Source organism: Caloenas nicobarica, chromosome Z, assembly GCF_036013445.1.
Source record: "Caloenas nicobarica isolate bCalNic1 chromosome Z, bCalNic1.hap1, whole genome shotgun sequence".
Classification (NCBI taxonomy): Eukaryota; Metazoa; Chordata; class Aves; order Columbiformes; family Columbidae; genus Caloenas; species Caloenas nicobarica.
This window is the reverse complement of record NC_088284.1, coordinates 109,734,566-109,759,583: the sequence shown is the minus strand read 5'-3', so window position 1 is coordinate 109,759,583 and position 25,018 is coordinate 109,734,566. Positions and strand designations below refer to the sequence as shown.

Genomic DNA, 25,018 nt, shown 5'->3' with positions numbered 1-25,018 from the left:
TCTGTGTCTGCGATAGCTGCTGTGCCGGCGATCGTCCCCGTCCCTGCCGGGAGCGTTTGCAGCCCCGCGGACGGGCCGGTGTCCCCGGCGGGTCGGTGGCTCCGCGGGCCGGGCTGGAAAGGCGGGACATGACGACATCAAACCCCCTCCGTGGGGAATGACCCCAGCGGATTTCAGTGGGATATACTGAATGCAGAACGTGCGGGTTTATGCAGATGTCAGTGAGTTACAGATGCCGGCAGCCTCAGCTGGAAGTTCCAGGATCACTAATGAAACTCTTTATTGCAGAACCGGGTTACGGACATTTCTAGTATCAAAATCACAAGCACCGTCAGCCCGATACTTCGCATTTTCTGAGGCTGCCGGCGCATTTCACGTACTGCGGACAAATGTGTTATTGCTGAAATTCCTAATTCACCAACACCGCAGCCCTGCCCGCTGGTGTCGCTGCGTTCTCTGCGGGGGGCTCAGCCGGGGGGCTCGGCCGGGGCGCTCAGCCCAGGGGAGCGACGGGGCCGGGGTCAAGGCGGGGGACGGGGAAGGGACGGGGAGGGAAGGGGCCCTCCGCGGGCACAGGCGGGGGGGGTCCCGCAGGGTCTCTCTGGGGGGGATCCCGCAGGGTGTCTCCGGGGGTCCCGCAGGGTCTCTCTGGGGGGGATCCCGCAGGGTGTCTCCGGGGGGTCCCGCAGGGTGTCTCCGGGGGGTCCCGCAGGTCCCTGCTCGGGGGGCTCTGCAGCCAGCCGCGCTCGCACGTTCCGCCCCCCCGGGCCGTGTTCCCGCCGCCGGCGCGGTCCGTGCCCCTGTACTGCAACAAAAACCCCAAAATAAACCGCCAGAAAGTGTTGAAAACTTAGGAGTGACTGAAGGAACAGAACAAACACCTGTGAACCTGCACTGTACACATTATTGCATTTCCTATATAATGTTAAAATACTGTAAAATTGTACTTAAAAGGTGCTTATTTAGAGAAATGAAAAATCCCGTTCTTTTACACTTATAAACTGTCACACGCTGTCAGCTCAGGTTGTTTCTGACCCCTTTCGCCACCTGAAAACCCTGCAGGAGAGGCTGGTTTCAGTTCCGCCGCCCCGGCCGCACCGCACCCGTCCCTGCAGTGCGGGGATGCGGAGCAGAAATGACCAACAGGTTCGGTCCTGGGGGGCTGCCGGCCTGGCTGCCAGCGGGCAGGGGGACCGCCCAGGAAAACAGAGCAGAACCAACGCACGGGTTCGGTCCTGGGGGGCTGCCGGCCTGGCTGCCAGCGGGCAGGGGACCGCACAGGTAAACAGAGCAGAACCAACGCACGGGTTCGGTCCTGGGGGTCTGCCGGCCTGGCTGCCAGCGGGCAGGGGGACCGCCCAGGAAAACAGAGCAGAACCAACGCACGGATTCGGTCCTGGGGGGCTGCCGGCCTGGCTGCCAGCGGGCAGGGGACCGCACAGGTAAACAGAGCAGAACCAACGCACGGATTCGGTCCTGGGGGGCTGCCGGCCTGGCTGCCAGCGGGCAGGGGGACCGCACAGGAAAACAGGCAGATTGTCGGCTTTTAGGAGCCTTCTTCAAAAAAATCTAGTTACAGTAACTGTAAAACTTGATTACAGGGTTATTTGAGGAAAGGAATTATGTCCTTTTTGATAAAAATTCTGTTGGTTTTGAGAAAAACATTTCTCTTTTCAGAAAGAGAAAATGAAAACAGAATAAGGTTTGTTTGTGGGTTTTTGTTTGTTTTTGTTTTGGGGGTTTTTTCCCTGGTTTTTGTTTGTGTGGGGTTTTTTTCCCCCATACAAAATTGACCAAAGTATTGTATCTGTTCAGTTACCACAGACAAACTGCACCAGAGAGCAGAATAAAAGCTTATGTAAATTTCTCCACGGAATTCAGATATTGTTCTCTGTTTTTTAAAAAGAGCCGAAAATACTCTGATCTTGATGTCCGGGTATAATAGTTACCTGCTGTTCTCACGCCAGAGCTGGCAGGTTTAATACAGTAATTCTTACAGGCTTTACTTTCTCTTGGTGTAAAGAAATTAAGCAGGCAGCAAGGAAAACTTAGGCATGTGATTATCTATTTTTTAAAAATACTCAAATTGCCTTTCAAAGCTTCATTTAAGAAATGCACAGTGTGCTGCACTGGTGTTATTTTCAACTGTTGGTAGATCAGAAGTTAAGCATTCTCCTTAATATCACATGATGTAAAATCAAATTGCCAAGATATCGTAAAGTAATTGTGTATTTTCGGTAAACAAATTACCAAAGACCTTCTAAAACTCCAGTGCATGATATATTTAATAGTATAAAGTTATTTTTTAAAATCGAGACTAAATTTTATACAATTGCATGCTGTTAAACGCACACTCAGGCAAATTCAAGTAAAGCATTAAAAGGAGTGGTGGCTGGGAACCAGTACCCAACCTGTCCTGAGAGTTTCACCCGGTGTGAAAACAGCGATTCCCGCTGCAGGCTGATGCTGTGACTGTGCGGTTCTTGTCAACCAAGTCAAGTACCTACATCTCAGAGGAAGAAGCCTTTTCGAGCAAATACTTGTGCTTGTGACACTTGTGATTTCCACGTAAAGAATTGTCTTGGTGCACCAGCCCGGTGACTCCCAGGCTGAAGCGCCTCTGGGTGCCAGTTTGAGCACAACTGGCTGAGGTTTGGCTCTGATCCGGGGATTGCAAAGTGATTTTCTGGTATGGATGCTGAATGTTATGGGTGAAAAAGATGATCAGTTACCAGAGTGAATGAATACATCTGTCTCTGCAGAAACAGCTGACCGCAAAGTGAATGAACCTGCGATTTTAAATGTTCCAATATTCTAATATAGCAAAAGCAAATATGAAAATTGGGCTGAAAATATGCTTTCATCAATTAAGTGGCTAAGCACACATACTAATGGTAAAGATTTGCCAATTTTAGGACTCTAGTTGCTTATCAGTAATTTCTTCTTGCGCAAGGAACCCCAGAACCACCTTTCCAAAGGCTGCTGCCTCCTGTTGCCCGCAGCTGAACAGTGCAGTTGAAGTGTAACGGGATTCGTTATAGGAGCTGGAAATAAAACACGGCTGGACACAGTTCATCTCAAAGGAACTTGTGAAACTTGGGTGAGGCTGGGAGAAGCACGGTGAGGAAGACAAGCACATCCCGGTGAGGCTGCGGGAACAAGAAACAACCTCAGCATCACCCTCTGAAACCTTGTGGGGGGTAAAAAATCAGGAAAACCTTGTAAAAACTGTTCAGTATTTTAAGCATTGAAGTAACATGTTTCCCTAATCTTTCACTGTGAATCATGCCACTGTTTATTTTTCTTGTTGTAGGGTCTTGGGTGGGGTTTTTTTGTTGTTTTGTGGTTTTTTGTTTGCTTTTTAACTGTACGATGCCCCTAATAGTCTTCAATAATTGGAGTTGACAGATATAAAGTAACAAGTTGGCAATAGTTAGGATAACCTCTCTAGGTCAAGACTGTCAAAAAGTCTTCCTGAATTTGGCATCATTTTTAGGAGGAACATGGGATCGTATCACACATCAGTTCCTGACAAACTGTATTACTAAGAATGTAAATCCTGTACATGCTGTTACATATTGTAAAGGTTTGAGCCATTATTGTAGGTTTTGGATTGAATTAAAAAAAAAAAAAAAAAGAAAAAGAAAAAAGAAGCTTCCCAAAAAATGCCATAGTTGCACTGAGCACCAGGAAAGGGCCTCCCCGTCCACAGCCCCCAGCTCTGCCTGTGAACGCACACCGGGGGCTTGGTTTATCCCCAAACCGGCACCACCTCACGCAGGCACACTCGCAGCTGTGGGAGCTCAGGAGTTACTGACCTTCTCCGAACGCTGGGACAGGCCGCCTCCGTCTGAGAACACGGACCGTGGGCCGTGGCTGCAGCCTGATCCGGTTCTTTGCATCTCTGCATTTCCAGCGCTGAATTTTATCTTCCTACCTGTGGTACAAGATCACAGCACCACGAGGTGTGTGGAACCTGCTGATGGTCGTTAACCACCGCTGCTAATGGACCAGAGCCAGGCCTTGTTAGGACTGCCCTAAATGCAGAAGACAGTTCAGATTGTTCGCCTTTTAAAAGCAGCAACTGAGCCTCCGCAGGCAGGAGCCACCTGCGGGCAGTGAGGGGGGACCCGCGGGACGCGGGACGGTGGCAGGGATGGGGACAGCCACCGAAGGCTTCGCCGGCGTGTCTGGCCTGCGAGATCCCCTGCCCCTGCACGCTGAAGCAGAAGTTGCTGTTGTCGATAGATTTGGGGCTTCGCCTCAGTTCACAGAAATGTGGCTGTGCCTTGGGGTGGAGACCAGGGTCTGAGGAATCCTGTGGTTGTGAAGGGCTGAGGCCACCCCACAGCGTGACTCACGGCGTGTGGCAGAGGCCTCAGCCCTGTCCCCAAGGAGCTGCTGTCACCACAGCTGCCAGGGGGACCCTGGGCGCTCCCGCCACCACGCCTGCAGCTGCCCGGGCCACGGGACCCCGTCCTGGCCCCGCTGCGGCCCCGCGCCATAGGAGGGACAGGGCAGAGCTGCCGGCCCTGCCACGCTGGGTTGTGCGGGCAGCCCAGGGCAGCAGCTTCCCCCGGCACTGCCGCCACCTCCTCGCGAGCGCAGACCCGCGCCGGCCTCTCGCCCGTGCCACAACCAGGTGCTGAGACCCTTCAAGCCACCAGAAACAGGATGACAGCAACACCCCAGACTGTTCAGGCTGTAAGTCAGTAACACAAACAAACAACACAAAAGGCTCAGTTTATTTTTTTTGGCATGCCTGCTACTGAAAACACAGCTTAACATGTCTTTCAGAATCTATTTAAAGCCCCCAATTACTTTTCCCTTTGGCTGCCACCTAGTACGTCAAATTTTTACAGTGGAATTAAAACGTCCCCAAGATATAGGCTTATGTAATGGAAACAATGACCCGTGTGAACTGGAGTTACTGTTCCAAATAAACCATTTCCTTCAGTCAGGGTCTTGTGTGGTGTGAGCCATCACTCAGCCCTACAGGGAAGGGCTCAGAATTCATTGTTGCTAAGGTTTACAAATCCACCATTTTTCTAAAAAATACACGAGTACGGAGTGACTTTTCCCATGGTACAACACAGGAATGCACAAACCATTGCAGTTCTACATTCTTTATTGCGTGCCAGTGGTCCTTGGCCTGGTAGAACAAACGCTGCTGCAGAGCTGGGCTGAGCTGCCCGGCACGGGGACCAGCACGGGTGCTGCCCACACTGAACCGAGCAAGAGCCAGCGGAAAGGTGCAAATAATGCACAGAACATGGGGACACAGCGGGGCCGGAGGTGACACAGCAAAGCGCAGCAAAGCGGCACCAGCTGCGTGCCTGGGGGATCGCGGCCGCTCCAGGCTGGAGATGCACAGAGCAGGACGAGCTGCTGCTTCTCTGTCCAGCCTCACACCAGACACTGCTCCGCAGCTGACTCTGTGGCTTTGTGTTGTTTGAAAAGGCCATCAATACTGCTGCACACTGCTTTGTGGAGTTCCTACAGGGATTAAAAACCTCCAAGGATAACAACCCAGCTTTTAGTTTCTCTGCTCTGCAAAATATCAGAGGGCCTAAACCCAGCATTTGGAAGTGAAATGCTGCCATGGAGAACATGGCCGAAGGCTGCAGCAAACCAGTTATTTCTGTGGTAACTGACAGAGTAAAAGATTGTCAATTCAACAGTGCTGTTAAAAAAAAATCCAAAAACATTCTAAGGTTTTGTTCTCTGTGCTTCTGTGCCATTAAACATGTTCACAGTTCTGTTCAATTACCTTTTTTTCTGGTAAGGGTCCATGAGAGTGTTACTACTTAGAGCAGTATTTATATCTCTTACGAAGAGCATTACAATTATTATTCAGTTTGCAATTTGCTTTCAAATGCCTTAGTCTGCTATCATGATTTCAGCAAAAATATCCAGACTGCTTTCTGTACCATCCTGGGGCTCCGGTTCTGGATTGTGATCCTCTGGAGAGGTGCGCACACCTTGCTCTTGGATGGTCTTTCTCTTTCTTCTGTGAACGTACACAGAGCGATTCTTCCCCGTCTCCTGGGAGGACGAGCTGTTTGCACTGACAGCAGCGTCCAAAGCTGACTCTAAGCGTTCATAGAACCTACAAAGAAACAATTGTGTAGTTATTATTTTTGTAGGTGTGCTCAGGATCTGAAAAACTACTCTGAGAAACTACTGCTTTTGTAATACAATCAAAAGGTGTTAAGAGAAGAAAATTGTTGCTAATATTGAAACGTTTTAGCCACTTCAGGAAGAAAAATGAGAAATACCGGCACGCGTCCTTGTGGATGCCATGCCACTTCTCTCTGTAATGCTCATGTTAGAAAGCAATTAGGGGATGTACTCACATGCCATTAAGACTCTGTTAATCTTACAGAAACCATAAAATGGTATCAGGTTAAATGTCTGCTGAAATATGGCATTAATGATCAGATGAACTGCTACTATTAGCAGTTACTGTTAACAACGAGAAAGACTTTGGAAAGAAATGGGTCTCAGTACATGTCGGTGTCTCTGATCCTCTTGGGCTCCTCAGTGCAGTCTGTTCCTCAGCTGGAGACGCACGTAAACACCCACCACCTCCAGAAACCATCAGGTTTGGACACTACACAGAGCATTTAGTGAGGTAAAGTCTGTGCTGCAACCTGAATACTTCTGAAATGGTTACTGTGTTAGAATAACAAATGCTGCTATAACATCATTAGAAAAAGAAACCCTACTCAGTAACAAAGACAGTTTGCAAACTCATGTTGTTTACAGGCTTTTGCTTAAATAGTTCATAGTCCGCAGACCTCAAAAAGTAATTGAAATTGTGTTTGTACTTCAGACTTTGGAGGGGTTGTCTGTTTCTTTTTTTTTTTTTTTTTTTCATTTTAACCTAACCTCTTTGGATTTAGATGTCATGAACAGGATTGGTGTAATCTAACAAACCTGTTAATCCTCTTGATGTTTTCTTCCATCTTCTGATTAGCTACGTGTATCAGAAATTCAATATATTCTTCAGAGACCATCAACTTCCCCTTGTGGCACAACGGAACTTCTAAGCAATGACTGCTCCGGACAGCCTGCAAACACACACAGAATGATTTATCTACAGTAAAGATTTTTGGTTTATGAAGGTTATTTAAATAATATGGGAATTCACTACAGGAAAAAACAAACACTTATCCACACAATCGGTTAGTTTGCTGTCAGGTAAAGCAGAAAGATATTTCTTTGCTACAGCATGCCCTGTGATAGCTATCGATCATAGTACAATTCAGATCTTGGCTTTAAAAAAAAACGAGGTTAAGAGTAACGATATGATCTTGTTACGTTCCTTACAGGTAAGCAGAAAAGTTCTTACCATCATGATTTTTCCTCCTCTGCCAACTGTAATACCAGAGTTCCTGAACCCAGAATCGATGGCCACCGAATGCTGCAGAACAAATAAATGCCTTAAACGGGTCTTACACACTTTTACAGCAAGAAATAATTATGGATAGATTGCAATACAGCTTATCATCTCAGTCTTGCAAAAAACGTATTCGAAGCCATCTCCCCAAATTAATGCAATAACAGTTACAGTGTTAAAATGACCAAACCCACGCAGTATCACAAACGGTGGCTGGTTTTCAAAGCACCACAGTCACTCTCTGTTGTCGGATCCCAGCCCGTGGGGTCAGACGGGACATTAAGATCCCTCTGGGCACGGTGTGTTTTATCTGCAGAGCTGGCAGACAGGCAGCACTTCGATAGCCAGCAGTGCTATAAAAGCAGCTCATCAAGTCTCCCGCGTTAACCAAGGAACAACGACACCAGGCGTCACTCTCTGAGTTGCTCTGGAAGCAGGAGGTGAAGGAGGGGAAGGTGCTTTCACCGCTTACTCAGGAGCCAATACTTTTACTGTTCCAGCAAGGAACAGAACAGCAACGTGACGTGGTTACTGATGTACATTTACCAGAAGCTGAGCATCTTGCAGCTCTTGACATAGCACATGAAGAACAAACGGTTCAAACTTGAGCACAACGTCACCAGTGGCTTTCTCAAGTGCTGTCATCTGGAAAATACATCAAAACGTTTACATTAAGACTGCTAGTGTGCACTGTTACCACAAAAAAAAAAAAGAGAAAAATAAAATAATAGCTAGTCAGTGTGTGAAACAAGCATCAAAAGTGCAGCAAATGAGTTCCAAGCAATCAGGTTTGTTCTGCTGCTTTTGATTTTTTTCATTGCTCATAATACTTAGAAATTCTGTTGATTTCCATGATTCTTTTTGCTAAACTGATTTGGTTTGATAGAAATTCCTTGCAAGATGGACTTTGAAAACCTGAAAAAGTGCACTCCCCTGTTTACTTCTTTGTGCATTCAAACGAATCGATACAGTCAATGCGGCACGGAACAGGACTGCTGTGCTGCCAGCACAACAAACCTCAGAATTTTTTTTCCCCCTAAACTGTTCTTTAAAATCAAAGACATCTGGTTTATGAAGTACATTCCTCAACTCCAGAAAACTTCCTGAGGTTCCGCAGATTAAATTCATGGCCTAACATACTCGATCACATTTTAATCCCAGTTTAAGTAGTAACGCATAGCCTACTGTATGAGAGTTATAAAGATAAGAAATTCAGAGGTTGAAATTAGAGGCATAAACCCACAAGACAAGAAAAAATAAAGTAACTTCATAATTATAAAATTCAAGAAATGACCTTCAGAGCCCTTAGTTCTGCCAGCAGACTGAGATGACAGCGGCAAGCCTTCCTGCGCTTGCAGAGTGCAGGCAGCCAATGTTCTGCATGGCTGTTACCATTTATCTGCTTTTCTAGGCTATTTTTACACAGGAAATCTTAAGGGCCGATATTACTCTCTTCCATGCAGAACGGTCCCTTCGAAGCAGTTATATTACTTACTTCATTGCATGATTATTTAATCATAAGCACTATTTGCCCCCCCTTGTTTGCCTTCACTTGCTTAATTCACAGCACTAAAACATTTGCTATGTTAACTTGAGAAATTTCAGCTGTTTTCCCAGACTTTGTTGTTTTGTCTAGCCCTTCTCATCTTCCCTGTAAAATGAAAATATTCAAGCAAATCTTCAGGAAATAATCAAATTCATATGCTTTTTATAGATACGATGGCATAAAAGGAAACTGCTGAAGCAACGGTCTCTACTTTAAACACTGAAAAGTATTTAGATGTATTTATGCAGCATCTCCTCCGTAAATGTTCTTATTTAAGTTGAAAGCGGGTCTTTCTGAATGGCTTCGCTTGTAATTTGTGCGCCAGATTTTAAAACATGCCCAAGTAACCACAGCTGTGCCAGGGCTGATGAGGAACAGGAACGACGGACGTTGCAGAACGCAGCGCTGTGCAGCCGGACCTCAGCTCACGGGTCTGGCGTTTGCATGGGAGAATTGTAAATAAATCACAAAACAAATACCCTACGTTCGTATTGCTGAGGTTGATGTGCACACTGAAGTCAAATGATCTGACAGCTGAAAAGCACAACACACAGCATATAATGTCCTGACTTCCCTTCTCCTTTCCTAAATACCGCACTAGCAAAGCTTTATCATAGAGTATAACAGTCTAAAAAGTAATCAAAGACATTTTTCTTACATTTGCAATTCATGCATTAAAAAAATGCAGTCTACCTATAAAGGGAACAGGAAAAATCAAACAATTTCCTCTCATAAGTCAGGAACAACCTACTGTGTCCTGCTCAGCCTGAAACTTGCTGATGGAAATTTCCACAAGCTCTGCTTTGCTAGAACACATACTAATGAAGGCGAATAGTTTGGAGATTTTTTTTGGTGCATGTCTGTGAATGTCTGCATAGGGTAAAATGAAATATGGACTGAATGAGAGAATTTTGACCTTGTAACTGCTGCTGGGGACAAAGCAGAGAGATGCGCACACAGAGCAGACTGTTTTGAAAGCATACACCCCCCATTATTGTTTTATTTAATTTCAGGGGACTTTCAGATACTAAATTAAAAAATGCAGTAGAAGAGACTCACTGTTACAGTAGTTCCAGGTGTAAATGAAAGGCTGTTAGCACGGCAAGCTGGGCTCAAGGCACTTTTAAACTCAAAACAGTGTTTTTAACTCAAGACAGTTGTAAGCAAAGGGCTTTGAGAAAAATAAGAATCACTGTATCTTAGATTTTCAGAAATTGTTCTCTGAAAGACAGTCTTCTGCTGCAGAAGCAATAGAAATTCCTGATTTCTTGCTACAAAATTTCTTGCTAATCCAGACAGTAAGAAATTACCCAAGTTTCACATTAGCTGCGTTTGCAACTATACAGGGAACTTGCTATTAAGCTTAAAAGCGTTCTCTTCAAAGGAGGTCTTAAGAATTTACTAAGTAGAACATGTAGAGAAATTTTGAAATTAGAGTGTCAATGCATCTCAGTAGCAGAATAAAAACCCCCACAGGTCTTTCTGTGTTCCACGAGGTGCTTCCCACGGCACGGGGCACGCGGCACCGAACGAGCGCGCGCCTCACCACGTCGCCCTTGTCACAGGTCCCGTGTGTCACCAGGAGCCACGCGCAGCTCCGCTTCTGGATCCCGGGGCCCTGGGAACGGGAGAAGCGGTTAGAGCGGCACCGCGGCCGCGGGCCCGGCCCTGCACCAGAGCACGTTTTGGAACGTCCGCAGACACGTTTCCAGCACGGCGGCTCGGGCCCGGCTGACCCCCGTCACAGCGCACGCACGGCCGGGCCCGCCGTCCCGGGCCGCACTCACCGCCGCGCCGCCCTGCGCCAGCACGACGCGGCCCGCGCAGGAGCTGGTGGTGCAGAACCGGGCCCGCCCGTTCAGCAGCCGCACCACGGGGGCGGCTCGCTCGTCCAGGCCGCCCCTCCGGCTGCCGTCCGGCCGCGCCAGCCGCTGCGCCTTGTGCCGCCCGAACGCCGCCATCGCCGGCCGCGGGAACCCGACGGGAGCCGCCGCGGACAAACCTCCGCACGCCAAGGCCGAGGGCGGAGCGCACGGCGCCCGCCGCCGCGCCCGCCCCCGCCGGCCCCGCCCCGCCGCTCGGCCGGGGCCGCCGTCCGGGGCGGGAGCCGCGCAGGTGCGCGGGGCTTCCCCGCGGGCGCCGGGACCCGGTCCCGGCCCGGGCAGCGGGACGGGCCGCTGCGGAGCGGCGAGGCGGGGCTGGCGGCGGGGCCGCGCTGGCCGTGCCGGCCGCCCCCGGGGTGCGGGGCTGCGCTCCGCGGGCCGAGCGCTTCGGGCCCGCCGGGCCAGCGGGGGCGCGGGGCCTGCAGCGGCGGCTGCGGGCCTGGCGGGGCGGGGCCGGAGCGGGCCGGAGGGGCGGGGCCGGACCGGAGGGGCGGGGCCGGACCGGAGGGGCGGGGCCGGGGCCGTTCCCGCCGGCGCTGCGGGCGCTGTTTCCGGGCGGTGTTTCCGGCCGGCCCGCCGTGTCTCCCGCCACCGGGCCCAGCTGAGCCGCGACCGCGTGTCCCTGCGGAGCAGGCGGTGAGTGCCCCGGGAGGCGGCCGGGCCCGGCCCGTCTCGCCCGGCCGTGCCTGCTGGCGGCGGGCTCCGCTCACCGGCCGCTGCTCTGAGGCGGGAGGCCCGGAGCAGTCGGGGCCGCTGTGCCGGGGCTGCCCCGCCCGCCCTGCCCGCCCTCCCCGGGCTGCCGGGGCTCGCAGCCCCCGGCCGTGCCCTTCCGACCCCTCCCCGCCTGCCCTGCGCCCGGCCCGGCCGCTGTCCCGGGGCTCGCCCCGGAGCAGGGCACCTCGCATCGCCTCCGCCTCCCCATGTCACCAGAATGTTACAGCAAATTGTCGATGTTTATCCCCAAAGTACCGTACGTTGAGGCGTGGAAATGACCTTACAACCTTTGAGATTGTAAAGAAGGTGCGTATTTACAGCGCTGGACGCACGGGGGAATAATTTCCACCTAAGACGTGTGCAAATTGCCAGTGGCTGTGAGCTTGGTTAAATGCTGTAAAGTGTTACGTATTCACGAAAGTTCTAGGAATGCCTATAAATATTGATAACCTGTCCCCGAGAAGGCGGTTCTTATTACAGTGAGTTCTGGGAAGTTATTTCCCTGGTCTCCACCTCTGGCCCCTCCTGGTTGTGCCAGCGCAGTGACCGTGAACCGGGGTCTTCTCGCTGTACACGTTCACCTCTGGCCTGCTGTGCCCAGCTGGGTAGAACTGGCGTATCTCCTGCCCTGTGCCCAAGGTTCTGTTATCTAGTTCACCCAGGGATGCACCCAAGATTTTGTCTCTCTGCAAGACCTGTGAAGTCGTCAGTGAACTTTTGTTTCTCTTACAAGAAGTTACACAAGGCTAAGCAAAGCTAGGCAATTGTAATGTGGGTTAAGGGTTTGCTCTCTAAGTGTTAGCTCCTTAAGTGTTAGTTCTTAATACTTAGTTCTGTAAGTATTAATTAGTTAAGTGTTAATTAGTTAATTCCCTGTATCAACATTTCCACATATGTGATAGCAGTGCAGTGCTCACAGGAGCTGCTGTAGAAATACTGCTGCGGAGAAATTATTTGCATGTGATTCTCTCAATACGCATAAAGGCCTGCAGATGGTGGGGCTAATTTTCTGCCTTTTGCAAGATCTGGGCAAAACCAAACAGACACCCCCCCACCCCCCCAAACAAACAAACCAATAAAACAAACAATCTCAAAATTTCAGTCAGGAATGAGGTTCTATTTAGTCAGTTGCTTGACAGGTTGTTGTTTGATTTCTTTAGTTTGGATAGGCAAAATAAATTTTGAAGGCAATACAATATTATCGTTTTTGGTTTTTCCCCCAGATATTCGGATCGCTATGGCAGCCACAAGAAATGTGATGAGAGCCATCAGAGTTTTTGAATTTGGTGGCCCTGAAGTGCTTAAACTCCAGTCGGATGTTGTAATTCCCAATCCAAAGGAAAATCAGGTATATATGGGTTCTGTGAACTGAAATACTAATATTCAATGATAATAGGTACACTCGGAGCAGAATTAAGAATACAAACCAAAACTTTTCATCTTGAATATGTAGTTTATGATCAGTGCGTTCATACTGCCTGAGACATCACATTTAACAAATATGGGGTTTTTGCTTTATCTGGGCTATATATTCCATTTAAAGGATTTTCTGAAAATAGCTTCAGTTCAACGCTGAATTTTTGCTGACTCTGTTTTAAGAATTTAGTTACAATGCCGTGATAGTGTGCTGTGAGTTCAGGTTCTAAATATTTGAAGTTGTTACTTAAGAAGCATCTTTTGTTGTAGGTGTTAATTAAGGTCCACGCCTGCGGGGTGAATCCTGTGGAGACATACATTCGCTCTGGGAGCTACGCTAGAAAACCGGCCTTGCCCTACACCCCGGGCTCAGACGTGGCTGGTGTCGTGGAGGGCGTCGGGGAGCACGTCGCTGCCTTCAGGGTATTTATACATCGGGTTTGATTCACTGGTGTTTGTTGGCTCCTCGTTGTGTGATTGCCGCGCTCCTGTTCCTGGTGTTATTGCTCAGAATTACGTTATCTGTTTGGGGGGACGCGCAGCGAGATCAGGTTTCCAGGCTGAACGGCAGCAAAGTCTTTGCCGCTGTTGGCCCCCGAGAGTTACGGGTCTCAGAAGAGGCGCTTCAGCTCGTCTGTGTTAAAGCAGTGGTGCCAGGTGCACAGAAGTTGTGGTTTGGAACTGGTTTTATGGCATTGCAGAAATACTGGCAGTGGATGCTCCCTGCTTGAGGTGATGGTTTCACTCAGAACTGAAAAATTGGCTGTAAAGTTTTTTTGGGAAATGGAAATAGCTTTTATACTACTGACTTATAAAATCCCATAAATTACAAATTTGTTGGTAAAACTGTTCAAATACTGTATTACTCCAGTGTAGTAATTTTACTTAGATTTTCTCAGGGGGAAGGTCTTGGGACAGGAGAAGGCAATTGTCAGTTTGCTGAAGGATATCTGTGAAATTAATTTAGTTTTTAAATCTGTTCTTCCTTTCAAGTCATTATACTGTTGTTTTTAGACAAACATAGAAATGGTAGTTACAATTGTGTTGGAAATGCCTGACTTGGAATTTTTGTAACTGTTGTGGGACAAATGAGCACCCAGTGAATGGAATTCGTTAGTGCTCAGGTTCATTAAGGTTAATATTAATGAGACAGTAGGTTTGTGTGTTACACCAGAGAGCAGGGGTTATAATTATGAGACTTAAATCTAAATATATGAAATTGTGTGGTTTGTGTTGCATTGATTGCATGTATTAGCATTTATAAAAATCTTCTCTGTGACAAATATAACTGGTTATTTTTAATAGGAGAGCTGTTAGAAATAGCCTAAACTCCCTTGGACTGGTCCTTAATGTATATTAATGAAAAACTAAGGGAGATGATGAATTTCTGTACTGTCTTTCCCTTGTTTCTAGAAAGGTGACAGGGTTTTTACCACGGGCACGGTCTCTGGAGGATATGCAGAGTACGCCCTTGCTGCCGCTGACACAGTCTTTCCTTTGTCGGATAAACTGGACTTCAGGCAGGGAGCGGCGATTGGAATACCTTACTGCACTGCGTACCGCGCCCTGTTCCAAAAGTAAGGTGCCCAATCTAAGTTTGTGCATTTTGCTTTTGAATATTCAAAATATTGAGGCCCGTATTTTCATTGTCCTGTAAAATGGGGGGAGCTCAATGAGTGGGAAATGTTGAAAACACTTCAGTTAAATTTGTTATGCTGGTGGAATTGTCGGGTAATTGTTACCTAGAAGTCAGTGGCTGTGTTTTCCTGTTAAGTGTTTCTTCTGGAAGGAAAGCCTGGAATGGCTGCTTTGATAAAAATCTTGTGATAAAATGTGTAGCTCTCAGTACTCACTGGTGTTTTAGTGAGCGAAGGCGCACAGGCACAGCTGTAACTCGTGATGCGTTCGGTTTGGAGCCGCCTGTTCCCTGTGCCCGCGGGACGGTGAACCCGCAGCCTGGGCGGGAGAGACGGGGCCGCAACGGCCAGAGCCGCCGTGGTGTGTTTCGGGATCTGTAACGGGTGCAGATCTTGAGCTGAGGTTCATACCGGACTGTGACTTGCTGCTGGCTGCGTGCTGACATAATCGCATATTACTTAAATTCATAAATGATATGGTTTGTTTTGCCGCCTCGTTTTCCCAAAGAGGCTGATTATACCTGTTTAGCCATAACATAAATTGGAAACAATAGTGTGTGAAAGACGAAATTTGATGTCAGTATCTGCAGTCTGATGCTAGATGATGAGGTTCTGCAATCATGACGCCAATATTTTGTGTTTTTCCGTGCAGAGGACGTGCCAAGGCAGGGGAGCGTGTGCTGGTGCACGGTGCGAGTGGGGGAGTAAGTATTGGAGAAGACAAGTGATAGAAATGCTGCTTTCTCTCCCTGCATCTGCTTTTGTCCATGATGTGATTTATAGTCACATTTATATCAATTAGTGGATTAACAAAATCAGGTTTTTATTTCTGACGCCTTAGGATAGTTTTTTCTTAGAGCAAACCCTGTTATTCCAAATAACTATGAAACTGCACGAGTGATTGCGTAAGGCCGCTAACACAGCGTCACATAATAAACGCATTTCTGCCGTCGATATTGGCCCAGCAGCTGTATAACTGGCCTTCCTGAGAGAAGACTAATAGCAGAAAGCTGGAATTTACAAATATGCACAAGTTGTTCTCAGCTCTCTATCTTTAAGATCCAAATTACTTATTATGACCTAAAAAAAAAAAAAAATTCCATGCCAACTTTTAAAATGGATAAAGTTCCAAGTTGCTGGTAGAATATATAACATTTCAAATACTACTAAGGAAAGAGTAAAAAGACTCTATTTTTTTCCCTCAGGTGGGAATAGCAGTATGTCAGATTGCCAGAGCCTGTGGTTTGAAGGTTCTGGGCACAGCAGGAACTGAGGAGGGGATGAACATGATCCTGAGAAATGGCGCTCACCAAGCATTTAATCACAGAGAAGCCAATTACATTGATAAAATTAAGGTAAGCATGTATCAGGGCTAAGTGACGCAGTGTGTATTTTTCTTGCTAACAAAATGTGAATAGTTTTTTGCAGAAGTTTTTAAAGCAGGTTTCTGTAGGAGCAGTAGTGTCCTGCCTGTTCATCCCCACCCAGCGTTTCCAGGCTGGCAGAGCTGAGATTTCCTCACAGGCAGCGGCGTTTACAAACTCTCGTGTTCCAGCAAATTGCGATATGGCAGCATATCACAATTCAGCACATCAGAATATGCTAGAATTAAGTTTCTTAGCTGTCAGCCTTAGTACAAAGGCTGCATTTTAAGATCTAACCAGTAAGCTGTAAAAGGTATGTTATCTGTAGCATACGAACCAGGTCGTACCCAGGTGGTGATGTGAATCACGTGTTGTGTCCTGTTAGGAATGCACCGGGATGGAAGGAGTGGATATAATCATAGAAATGCTCTCCAACGTCAACCTTGCTGCCGACCTGCAGCTGCTGGCCCGTGCAGGAAGGGTCATGGTGAGGATTTTTGTCACTGGCTTTAATCTGTGCATTTAGAACGCAGTTCTACAGTTCTGACTGGAACTGTCTTTGTGACAGGTTGTGGGCAGTCGAGGTCCTGTTGAGATAAACCCAAGAGACACCATGAGCAAAGAGTTGAGCATCATTGGGGTTAGTCTGTTTCTTGCAACTGAGGTGAGAAGCATTTTTATTTTACAGAATGTTTTGTCGGCTTATTCCAACACCTCTCTACTTCCAGTTACAAGTGTTTGTAGGGATGAAAGCGTAATTTAATTGTAAACAACTTGTTTATTCATTCCTTTATGTTTTGATTTAATCTCAGGACATCATAAAATGTATTTGGGTTGTGAAATTCGGTTTAACACTTGCTTAAATAGTCAATAGTTTTCTAAAATGCAAAGGCCTTGTGGTAAATGCTGTCTTTATTACGTGCAGGAGGAGAGGCAGGAATGTGCAGCAGCGCTCCTCGATGGCATAGCAGCGGGCTGGCTGAAACCCAGCGTGGGCTCCGAGTATCCGCTGGAGAGGGTCGCTGAGGCTCACGAAGACATTATTAACAGCAGCGGTGCCCGAGGAAAGATGGTGCTCCTTCCATAGAGTCTTTTTCCGTTGATTTTGTAGCTGCTCTAACTGCACCTTCGCTTATGTGATTCATTGAATGTATGTCATAAAACATACTTTTGATCAGGTTTGACAGTAACAGCAAATTCTAGCGTACATTAATTACATTAAGTGATTAACAACATTTTCTTTTTGTAATAAGCAGAGTTGTGTATAATTTTTGTAGCTTTTTTGGCTGATGTGGAAATAATAAATTTCCTCTGGCGTGGCCTTGGGAGCAGGAGGAGCTGATATCTAAGATCAAATTTGGTATTGTGCTCTACGTGGAGCTGTGTTGAGGCCACTGTATGTCGTGCAAAATGAAGTTCGCTTGGTAAGCAAATACACAAATGTAAAAAACTAACCATGTGCATTAACTAGGGATCTGTAAAGTCTTTAGTTGCAAAATTTGTCCTATTCATCTTTTGTCGCTTTATTTACTTGGAATAAAAGCTTTTACTGCCAAAGTAGTTGACTTTCCAGCTCAAAAGATGGCCAGAGAATCTCAGATGAAGCTGCTGGGCAGCAGAGACAGTTTCGTCTCGCTGTGCCTGGCCCGGTGTCTGAGCTGGCGTGTCCCGGTTAAGCCAGAGGGCCCGTAACTCTGAGTGCTGGTGTTTGCTGCTTCGCAGCCCCTCATGTTGGCAGAAGCAGCTGCTGCTGTGATGCTAAATGGCCGGGTAGTGAGGATTTCAGTTCTTCCTGGGACCTTCATTACGTGTAAAGTCACCCGGATCCCTGGCTGGAATGAGAAGAGGCTGCGCTGCTGCCGTGGGTGCAGAGAATTCGTTAGTTCGTTCATTAATGTGTGTGCATCGTTGACTTGTTCCAGATACAATCCAAATAAGACAATTTCTTTGATGCATTGACTTTTTACACCCAAAATACTGTTTGCTATTACAGGCACTTCTGTTTAATGATATAATTCTCTAATGAGCAGAGAAGTCATCACTTGCAGAAAAGTTTTCTCAACTTCAAGGACGAGGTTTTCTATTCCTTTGCAGAAAAGTGAGTCCTTACTAAACAAACTTTTTAGAAGTATTTTTGGCTGTGTAGGTTACTTGCTTTTTAACATTTGGTCTGGATTCATGTGGAGCCCAACTATCGTAAACCAGCATGTGTTCTCTGAGTCCGTGTGCAGTTTCCTCAGGTGGTAACTTCATCTCCCATTTTCGAAGTTGTGATGTTTTTCTGAACAGGCATTCATTTCTACTGATGTTTTGCTTAATCTAAACTAAGAAAATAATCGGTAAAATCTTTTGAGATGTCTGGATTTCTCCTCTGTGTTTGTGACCCCTTGTTAAAATACTAAGGTAAGAGAGGGTCCCGCAGTCTGTCTCTTTATAAACCTCTTGATCAGATCTTAACATTTTGTTTTAGTGTTTAATTGACCATGATTGTTCTGCGTGTGGTTGGGAGAAATCAAATCCTGACACTCTTGTCAAATCCTGACAAGAGGATGAGGATCAGAAAGTTGTTTGTTTGTGAGGAACTTGTCCTGATTTAATCGGGGGTTTCCGAGGCTGCGGTTCCCACTGGTGTCCGCGTGGTGCTGCCGTGGGCGGCAGGAGGGGCGCGGTCGGGCAGGTTTGGGGGTCAGCGCGTGCAGCTGTGCACACACCGCGCTCTGGGAGCTGCTGCTATACGTGATGCTGAAACGGGAAAGCAGCTGCTATTTGTTAATCTCATTGTGCCCCAAATAAACACTGCCTACGCCTTCTAGTAATTAAAAGCACTCCCTGTCTGTTGTAATTGTCTGGTCCCCTGTGTGTTCCTGGCTTCTTCGTGTGCTACGATGTGATACAATAAATTCATGAGGCTTTGATTACAGGGTTGGGAAGGTAAAAAATCAAGAGGATATTGATGTTCTTGATAATTGTTTCCTTTACAAAAGACAATTCAATATCAAGTGCAGGTAGATCATGCCCAGCAGAGCTGGGGCAGTGGAAGTCCTTCAGCGTTTCGGCACAAGTGCCTCGGAACGGGCAGGCCGCCCCCGCCGCCCCCGCCACCCCCGCCACCCCTGCCGCCTGCGGGTCTGTGCTGTGCGCCCCTGTGCTGCGGCCCTGGCAGCTCTACCTGGGTGTTCGTGCTGCGGCTGGAACTCGGGTGGAGGAAAAAATGGGAGCATGGAGGGGTAATTATGTCTCCTTTATCTGAGTAAATCTGCAGACCACTGAAACGCAAACTGTGGAGCTTCCCTGGGCTGGTACTGAAAGAAATGAGGGTGGATATTTGAAAGGGTTGCGTGTCCTCTCACCTGCTGCTGTATTTTTAAGTTCATAAGTCTATGTGGTATCAAAGTGCCTTCTCCATACATTTTTCCTCCCCCCCCCCTTTTTTCCTTCCCCCCTTTTTTTCCTTCCCCCCCCCTCTTTTTTCCTTCCCCCCCGTTTGTTTTCATTTTTCCCCCCTTTTATCCCCTTTCTCGCTTTAATTTTCCCTTTACTTCTCCCGTGTTCCCGTTCCGCGTCCCGCCTCCAGGGGGCGGTGCCGAGCGTGCCCCCGCGCGACCCCGGCGCCGCCGCCCATTGGCGGGGGCCCGGCCGCCCCGCCCCCCGTCTCCTAGCAACGCCGGACGCGCGGGCCGCGGCAGGTCCAGCCGCTCGCCGCCGCCATGAGCGGCCCGCCGGGGTGAGTGCGGCGCGGCCGCCGGGCTGCTCCCGGGTCACCGCAGCCCCGCGGCGGCCGCGCTGCGCGGCTCGTAGCGGCTCTCGGCACTCTCGGTACTCTCGGTACTCTCGGTTCTGTGAGGGCGGCGGCAGGGAGCGGAGTGCCGCGGGCAGCCGGGGGCTGCCGTTGGCGGTTCGGGTGTCCGGCCGCGGGGAGCGGTTCCCGGCCGGGCCGAACCGGGCGCGGGGGTCACCGGCCGCGGCCGCCGGTTGCGGGCACCGCCCGTTGCTGTTGTCCGACCTCAGAGCTGCGGGTCTGAGCGTCAGAGCAGCCGAAGCTGCCGCAGGTGACGAGAGCTGCGGATCCCCGGACAAACCGCGCGGCGCGGCTGCGGGCGCGGCTCCGGGCGCGGCTGCGGGAGCTGCTTTGGGCGCGGCTGCGGGCGCGGCTGCGGGCGCGGCTGCGGGAGCTGCTTTGGGCGCGGCTGCGGGCGCGGCTGCGGGCGCGGCTGCGGGAGCTGCTTTGGGCGCGGCTCCGGGCGCGGCTCCGGGCGCTCGCGGCCAGCAGGGCACAGCTGCGGCTCTGGGCTCCGTTGCCCTGCCCGGGTGTGTGCCAGGCTGCAACCGGTAGCATGATTTGATTACGGAAAAACCTCTGAGAAAGGACTGGAGATGAAAATCTCTTTTATGAAGCGATGTATAGAACTCCAGACAAAATACTTAGAACCGTATTATTGGGAGATTGTTTCACTCTGGTTACCATGTAAGGCAGTTTTGGGCTCTGGATGGTTTTGGGAAGCAATTGTGCCATGACTGATGGCATTCACTTCACAGATATTTCAAGGTATTTCTCCAATCCGCATCTGCCGCAGAAAACACTGACAGTTACAGAGCTGTGACTTGCACAGAATTTGCCGAAAGGATGGGGACAGGCCAGAAAAATGGACTTTTGAACATACCATGACATGATCATAGCGAACATTTTGTGTAGTACTGTTTCAGACCGATGCTTTTCCCTTGCTGAGTGCTTTTCTAACATGCGTTTTTGTCAGTTCCACACTTGTATCTGTTGTAGAGGATTTAGAGGTGACATTTGGATATAGCTCTCAAGTACTTAAATCTCTGGAAGAAAACTTCTCAGACATGAACTTCCACTGTTTTGTTGTAAAGTGTGCAGGAGCAGCGGAATAAACGAGAGCAGCGCTCTGCTTTGCTGGAGCTTGTTTCTGGCAGTCCTCAATCAGGGAATTCATGGCATTTCCCCAACAACTTGCTGTTAGGGAAACCCCCCAGAACTTGGAGTTTATATGGTCTGTGAAATATTAGATGGAAGGAAGCAAATGAGAAGGACTTGGATTGAGTTTCTCCTCTGGCTCCGAGTGCGATTGCCAGGTGATACCATAAGTCAATACTCAGCACAATTGATGTAATCTGGTGGTTTCAAATGAACACGCAGACAGTGGATTGAAGAAGTAATGTTCAACAGTTGCTATGGTACCAGTGTTTACAGGGGGAGCTAAATTGTTTGTTTAAAGTTTAATTTATTGTTGGTAGGCTACCTGTGAGATTATTGTGAAAGCCCAGATAAAATTCCTGTAAATCTATGATCCCTTTGGTTTTTTGAATTTTTTTAAATTGTTTGTTGTTTCCTTGCGGATGCTTTAGTGCATGGTAGCTCAGCCTACCCATAGACATTTATCTTGAACTGTCCTGTTGAAAGATACGTAATAGAGGTACAATGACATTTAAACTGAAAGCCAAAGGAAACAAAAGACATCAATCTCTGGTTGTGTAATTAAAACATATCCTGCTGAGAGAGCCTGAAGCTAAGGCTGAACACATTATGCAACATGAACCCGAGTGTATACATTTTACAACTGTGGAGGGATTTAGAGCATTAAAAACTTAAACCTGTTGTCACTTTATTTGTCCTGTTTTCCAGGGGATGAATTAAGATACGGTTGTGCTAAGGACTATTCAAAAATACATCTGCTGATTATGGATGTTTCAGTGTTTGTGTTCAGCTCTCCTATCCTGGGCACGGGGGCAGGACCGGGGCTGCTCGCGGGGGCTGCGGCTCCGGGGGTTGGTCTCATGGTTTTTCATCAGGAGATAGAAGAGACATGCGTTCTGTTCGCTTTGGGTTGTTCAATGTGCATGTTACAGAGAATTGACCTGGGAATGGGAGAAGACTTCAGACACTGTGTGTCCCCCCGGTCCCTCCCGTGCTGGGTCTGGGGGCTCGTCCCTGTCCCACACAGAGGGCGCGGGATGTGCTGCACAAACCCTTTGCTGTCCTGCAGACTACACTGGGGGTTACTGAGCTTGAGCAGATCCCGTGCATGGAGTAGATCTGATGATTTTTGGTAAAATGTCATGTATCGAGAGGAGGTGAAAAAAGAATTATTCTCATCAATGCAAGCTGCATGTCAGACAAACTGCTGCCATATGGTGACAGCCAGCAAAACTGTACTACAGTGACATATGCTTTCTAGCCTAGAAATACCACAGAAGTAATGAATCTTGCCCTGTACAAGTTTTGTGCAATTGAATTTATGAATATGTTTGTGGGACAAGCACTCTTGGCTGCTTATTTAAAGAAATATTCTAGAATCACTGTTGCGTTCAAATAATTGGTCCCCGAAACAGACAGGACAGTTCCTAATCTTGCTGTCATGGGTTAGTTTTCCTGAGTGGTTTGTGCATCCTGTTGATGTAAAGGCCAAGCGGAGAACCGTTTTTTGAGACAGGCTTTTTTGTATTGTCGAAAAATACACTTAAGTCTTCCCTCCTGTTTTGAACCATTTTCTCCATTGGGATTCAGCCACCTGTCTGTTAAAACATTGCCGTTCATGCTGAGCTGCTGTGTCCTACGTAGTCACCTGGTTCTGGTACAGATCTTTGGAGGCAATAAGATGTTACCTTTACGTAATCTAATGGGCGTTTATCTGACAAAACGCTGGGCATGATTCATCAAGACAGCGTTTTGTGCAGCAAACTGTTGTGTAGGTCTTTATAACTTAAGCTGTAATAATTTTCATCTGTATTGATTTTCTTTCAGACTTCTTGCAGCCTACAATAGCCTTACAGACAAGCACCTGACTGGATATTTCAGCAATGCCCGGATAAGACGACACCTTCAGAGATCAGGACTGGTGAGATTCACAAGTTTCCTTTTCTGAAAAAAAAAAGAAAATAATTCTTTGTCTCTTTTGATATTGCAAAAGTCCAGCCACTGATGGTTTTGTTGTTTATTTATTAGAGGTACATGTTGTCATTGGTAAGAATCCCACCAGCTGGCCCAACAGAAACGTGTTGAATCTCTTAGGTTTTTTAAACTGTGAAATCTAAGCATCTTTCACTTTACTAGCTGTTTAAATAGCTTCAGTGTTACTTTTCAAATGCGTTTAATGGAAAACGGAAGGATTCGGTAAAGGTGAACGTGCTGCATGTTTTTAAAATACTGACACACTCGTAGGTGTGACTGTTCAGCAGAGGCAGATGCAGGTGTTACAGGTAGGACGGCAAGTATTTAAGTCTCTCCACTGACCTGGGCAATGGCCCATGGAGAGCAAGGCTGAGCCCTCGGCTGCAGCGAACGGGAGCTGCCCCCCTGCCCCCCTGCCCGCCTGCCCCCCTGCCCGCCTGCCCGCCTGCCCGCCTGCCCGCCTGCCCGCCTGCCCCCCTGCTCTCCTGCCCCCCTGCCCCTCGCTGGGCTGCTGAGGTCAAAGAAACCACGATTCTGTGCTGGGAAGGCGAGTCGCAGCACCGCGGCAGGAGCAGGGGCAGGAGCTAACTGGAAGAGAGAGTAGGCATGCTGGGAAATTGCACTCTGTGTAAAAACATACTTTATTCTGTCTTTTAATGTACATTATATCTATTTATGGCAGATCTCAAGGACTGGAAGAATAGTATCTGAGAAGGAATACCGTCTAAATGCTTTGAGGAGGGATCACCAAAGATATGTACAGGAGTGCCTGGCTCGGGCCATATTCCATAAGGTCCTTGACATGGAGGTAGGTGCTTACTGGTGATGCGTGAGCCTCATTAGAATGTAATTAAACCGCACCGTTGTTAGAATGTACATTAAACCACACTGTCGTTAGGACATACATTAAACCACATGGTTGTTACAACATTGTCCCGGCTCACTCGCTGCACTTTGGCAGTCATCAGATATGGGATCATGTTCACAGGGCTGGTTTGCTTAAAAAAATTCTAATCAAAACATAATAGTTTGAACACGGTTATGCATCTTATCTGGGTACAAAATTTGTGTGCATTCCTGTTACATATCAAGAACGGAGCTGGTCCCTCCAGCTTTACAGATGCTCAGTTGTTCCTTCACCAGGGTTAATGCACACAGGTGTGATGTAAATGGGTTGAATCAATGGTAGTTTCATAATATGCTCAATGAGGGGAGTGACCAGGGAGCAGGCACGTGATAAGCAGAACAGAAGCAAGTATTCTAACATTCACTGACATCTCATAATGTCCATTAATGAGATTTTTCTTTCTCTTCCATTGATAGTGTCATCATCAGCTGGAAATAAAAAGGAAACTTGAAAATGCTGCGAGGAAGGAGAGGGTACAGAGACTGAAGGTGAGGCCTGAGTACTGCTGGGTACTGATGGGACACGGCAGTTTTGCCCCGTGTTAAATAACAGGTGTGAGTCAGGCCAGAGATTCACTGAGCCAAGTGTCCTGTCTCCGATGTCTATGGAAAAAGTACAAGAAACAGGCAAATAGAGCATGATCCTGCCCCACATTACATCTTCTTTCTCCATCCAGCATTTCAGGAACTTCCATTAATGTATCTGCTGTCTGATCATTCTGTTTGATGCTCCTTTGTTCTCGCTATGAAAAAAGTTAATAACTGTTCTCCTTTTCCAAGGCGTTTGGTTTTACATACCTTTTTCATGTTCCTTCTAAGTTTTCCAAGACGAAGACCCTCAGTATACTGAATCTTTCATACATGAGCCATTCCAGGCTTCTCATTACTGTTGCCATTTTTTTACCTTTTCCACTTCCACTATCCTGTTTTGAAATGAGGAACCAGAACTGGATGAATAATTCAAGATACATGTTGCAGTTCTGGTAATTCTAGACATTCTCTGCTTGGACTGCTGCTGAGCACTGAGCTCACACGTTCAGTCGCTTGCCTCTCCATGTGATATTTAGCAGAACCAGCATGTCAGTAATGAAAAGAGCTTTCAGACAGCTGTAGTTGTTCGAGTCATGGCAATCCCACAGAAGTCAGTGGTTCTTCTCGCCGTGAAGTCACTTGGACCAAAACTGCTTCCTTCAGCGAGAAGCATAAGGGAGATGCTAGCAGATATGTGAGCTGTGTCTTT

The 25,018-nt window shown here is 47.8% G+C and overlaps 3 protein-coding genes across 4 annotated transcripts in view; 2 read left to right on the top strand and 1 right to left on the bottom strand.

Moving 5' to 3' along the window:
• Nucleotides 1-4,728: 4,728 nt before the first annotated feature.
• TYW3 (tRNA-yW synthesizing protein 3 homolog) lies at nucleotides 4,729-11,237 on the bottom strand. The gene is made up of 6 exons (XM_065656343.1): nucleotides 10,736-11,237; nucleotides 10,495-10,566; nucleotides 7,949-8,047; nucleotides 7,355-7,426; nucleotides 6,940-7,073; nucleotides 4,729-6,109 (listed from the first exon to the last, which is right to left on the bottom strand). Exons 1-6 carry the CDS (start codon nucleotides 10,907-10,909, stop codon nucleotides 5,881-5,883), a joined length of 780 nt encoding a protein of 259 aa, XP_065512415.1. The 5' UTR covers nucleotides 10,910-11,237; the 3' UTR covers nucleotides 4,729-5,880.
• Nucleotides 11,238-11,338: 101 nt separating this feature from the next.
• Nucleotides 11,339-17,519, top strand: CRYZ (crystallin zeta). Of its 2 annotated transcripts, none has more exons than XM_065656237.1 (9): nucleotides 11,339-11,467; nucleotides 12,769-12,893; nucleotides 13,232-13,384; nucleotides 14,375-14,538; nucleotides 15,251-15,302; nucleotides 15,804-15,953; nucleotides 16,348-16,449; nucleotides 16,531-16,626; nucleotides 16,888-17,519. In XM_065656237.1, the coding sequence occupies exons 2-9, from the start codon at nucleotides 12,783-12,785 to the stop codon at nucleotides 17,047-17,049; spliced, it is 990 nt and encodes a 329-aa protein (XP_065512309.1). In that variant the 5' UTR covers nucleotides 11,339-11,467; nucleotides 12,769-12,782; the 3' UTR covers nucleotides 17,050-17,519. The 2 variants fall into 2 exon arrangements, with proteins under 2 accessions (XP_065512309.1, XP_065512308.1); XM_065656236.1 differs by having other exon boundaries at nucleotides 11,339-11,851.
• Nucleotides 17,520-19,669: 2,150 nt separating this feature from the next.
• Nucleotides 19,670-25,018, top strand: part of ERICH3 (glutamate rich 3) — a 29,056-nt gene continuing 23,707 nt past the window's right edge. The window contains exons 1-4 of the mRNA XM_065657148.1: nucleotides 19,670-19,686; nucleotides 22,726-22,819; nucleotides 23,555-23,680; nucleotides 24,196-24,267. Coding sequence (XP_065513220.1) covers nucleotides 19,670-19,686; nucleotides 22,726-22,819; nucleotides 23,555-23,680; nucleotides 24,196-24,267 — 309 coding nt within the window. The remainder of the gene's footprint in view (nucleotides 19,687-22,725; nucleotides 22,820-23,554; nucleotides 23,681-24,195; nucleotides 24,268-25,018) is intronic.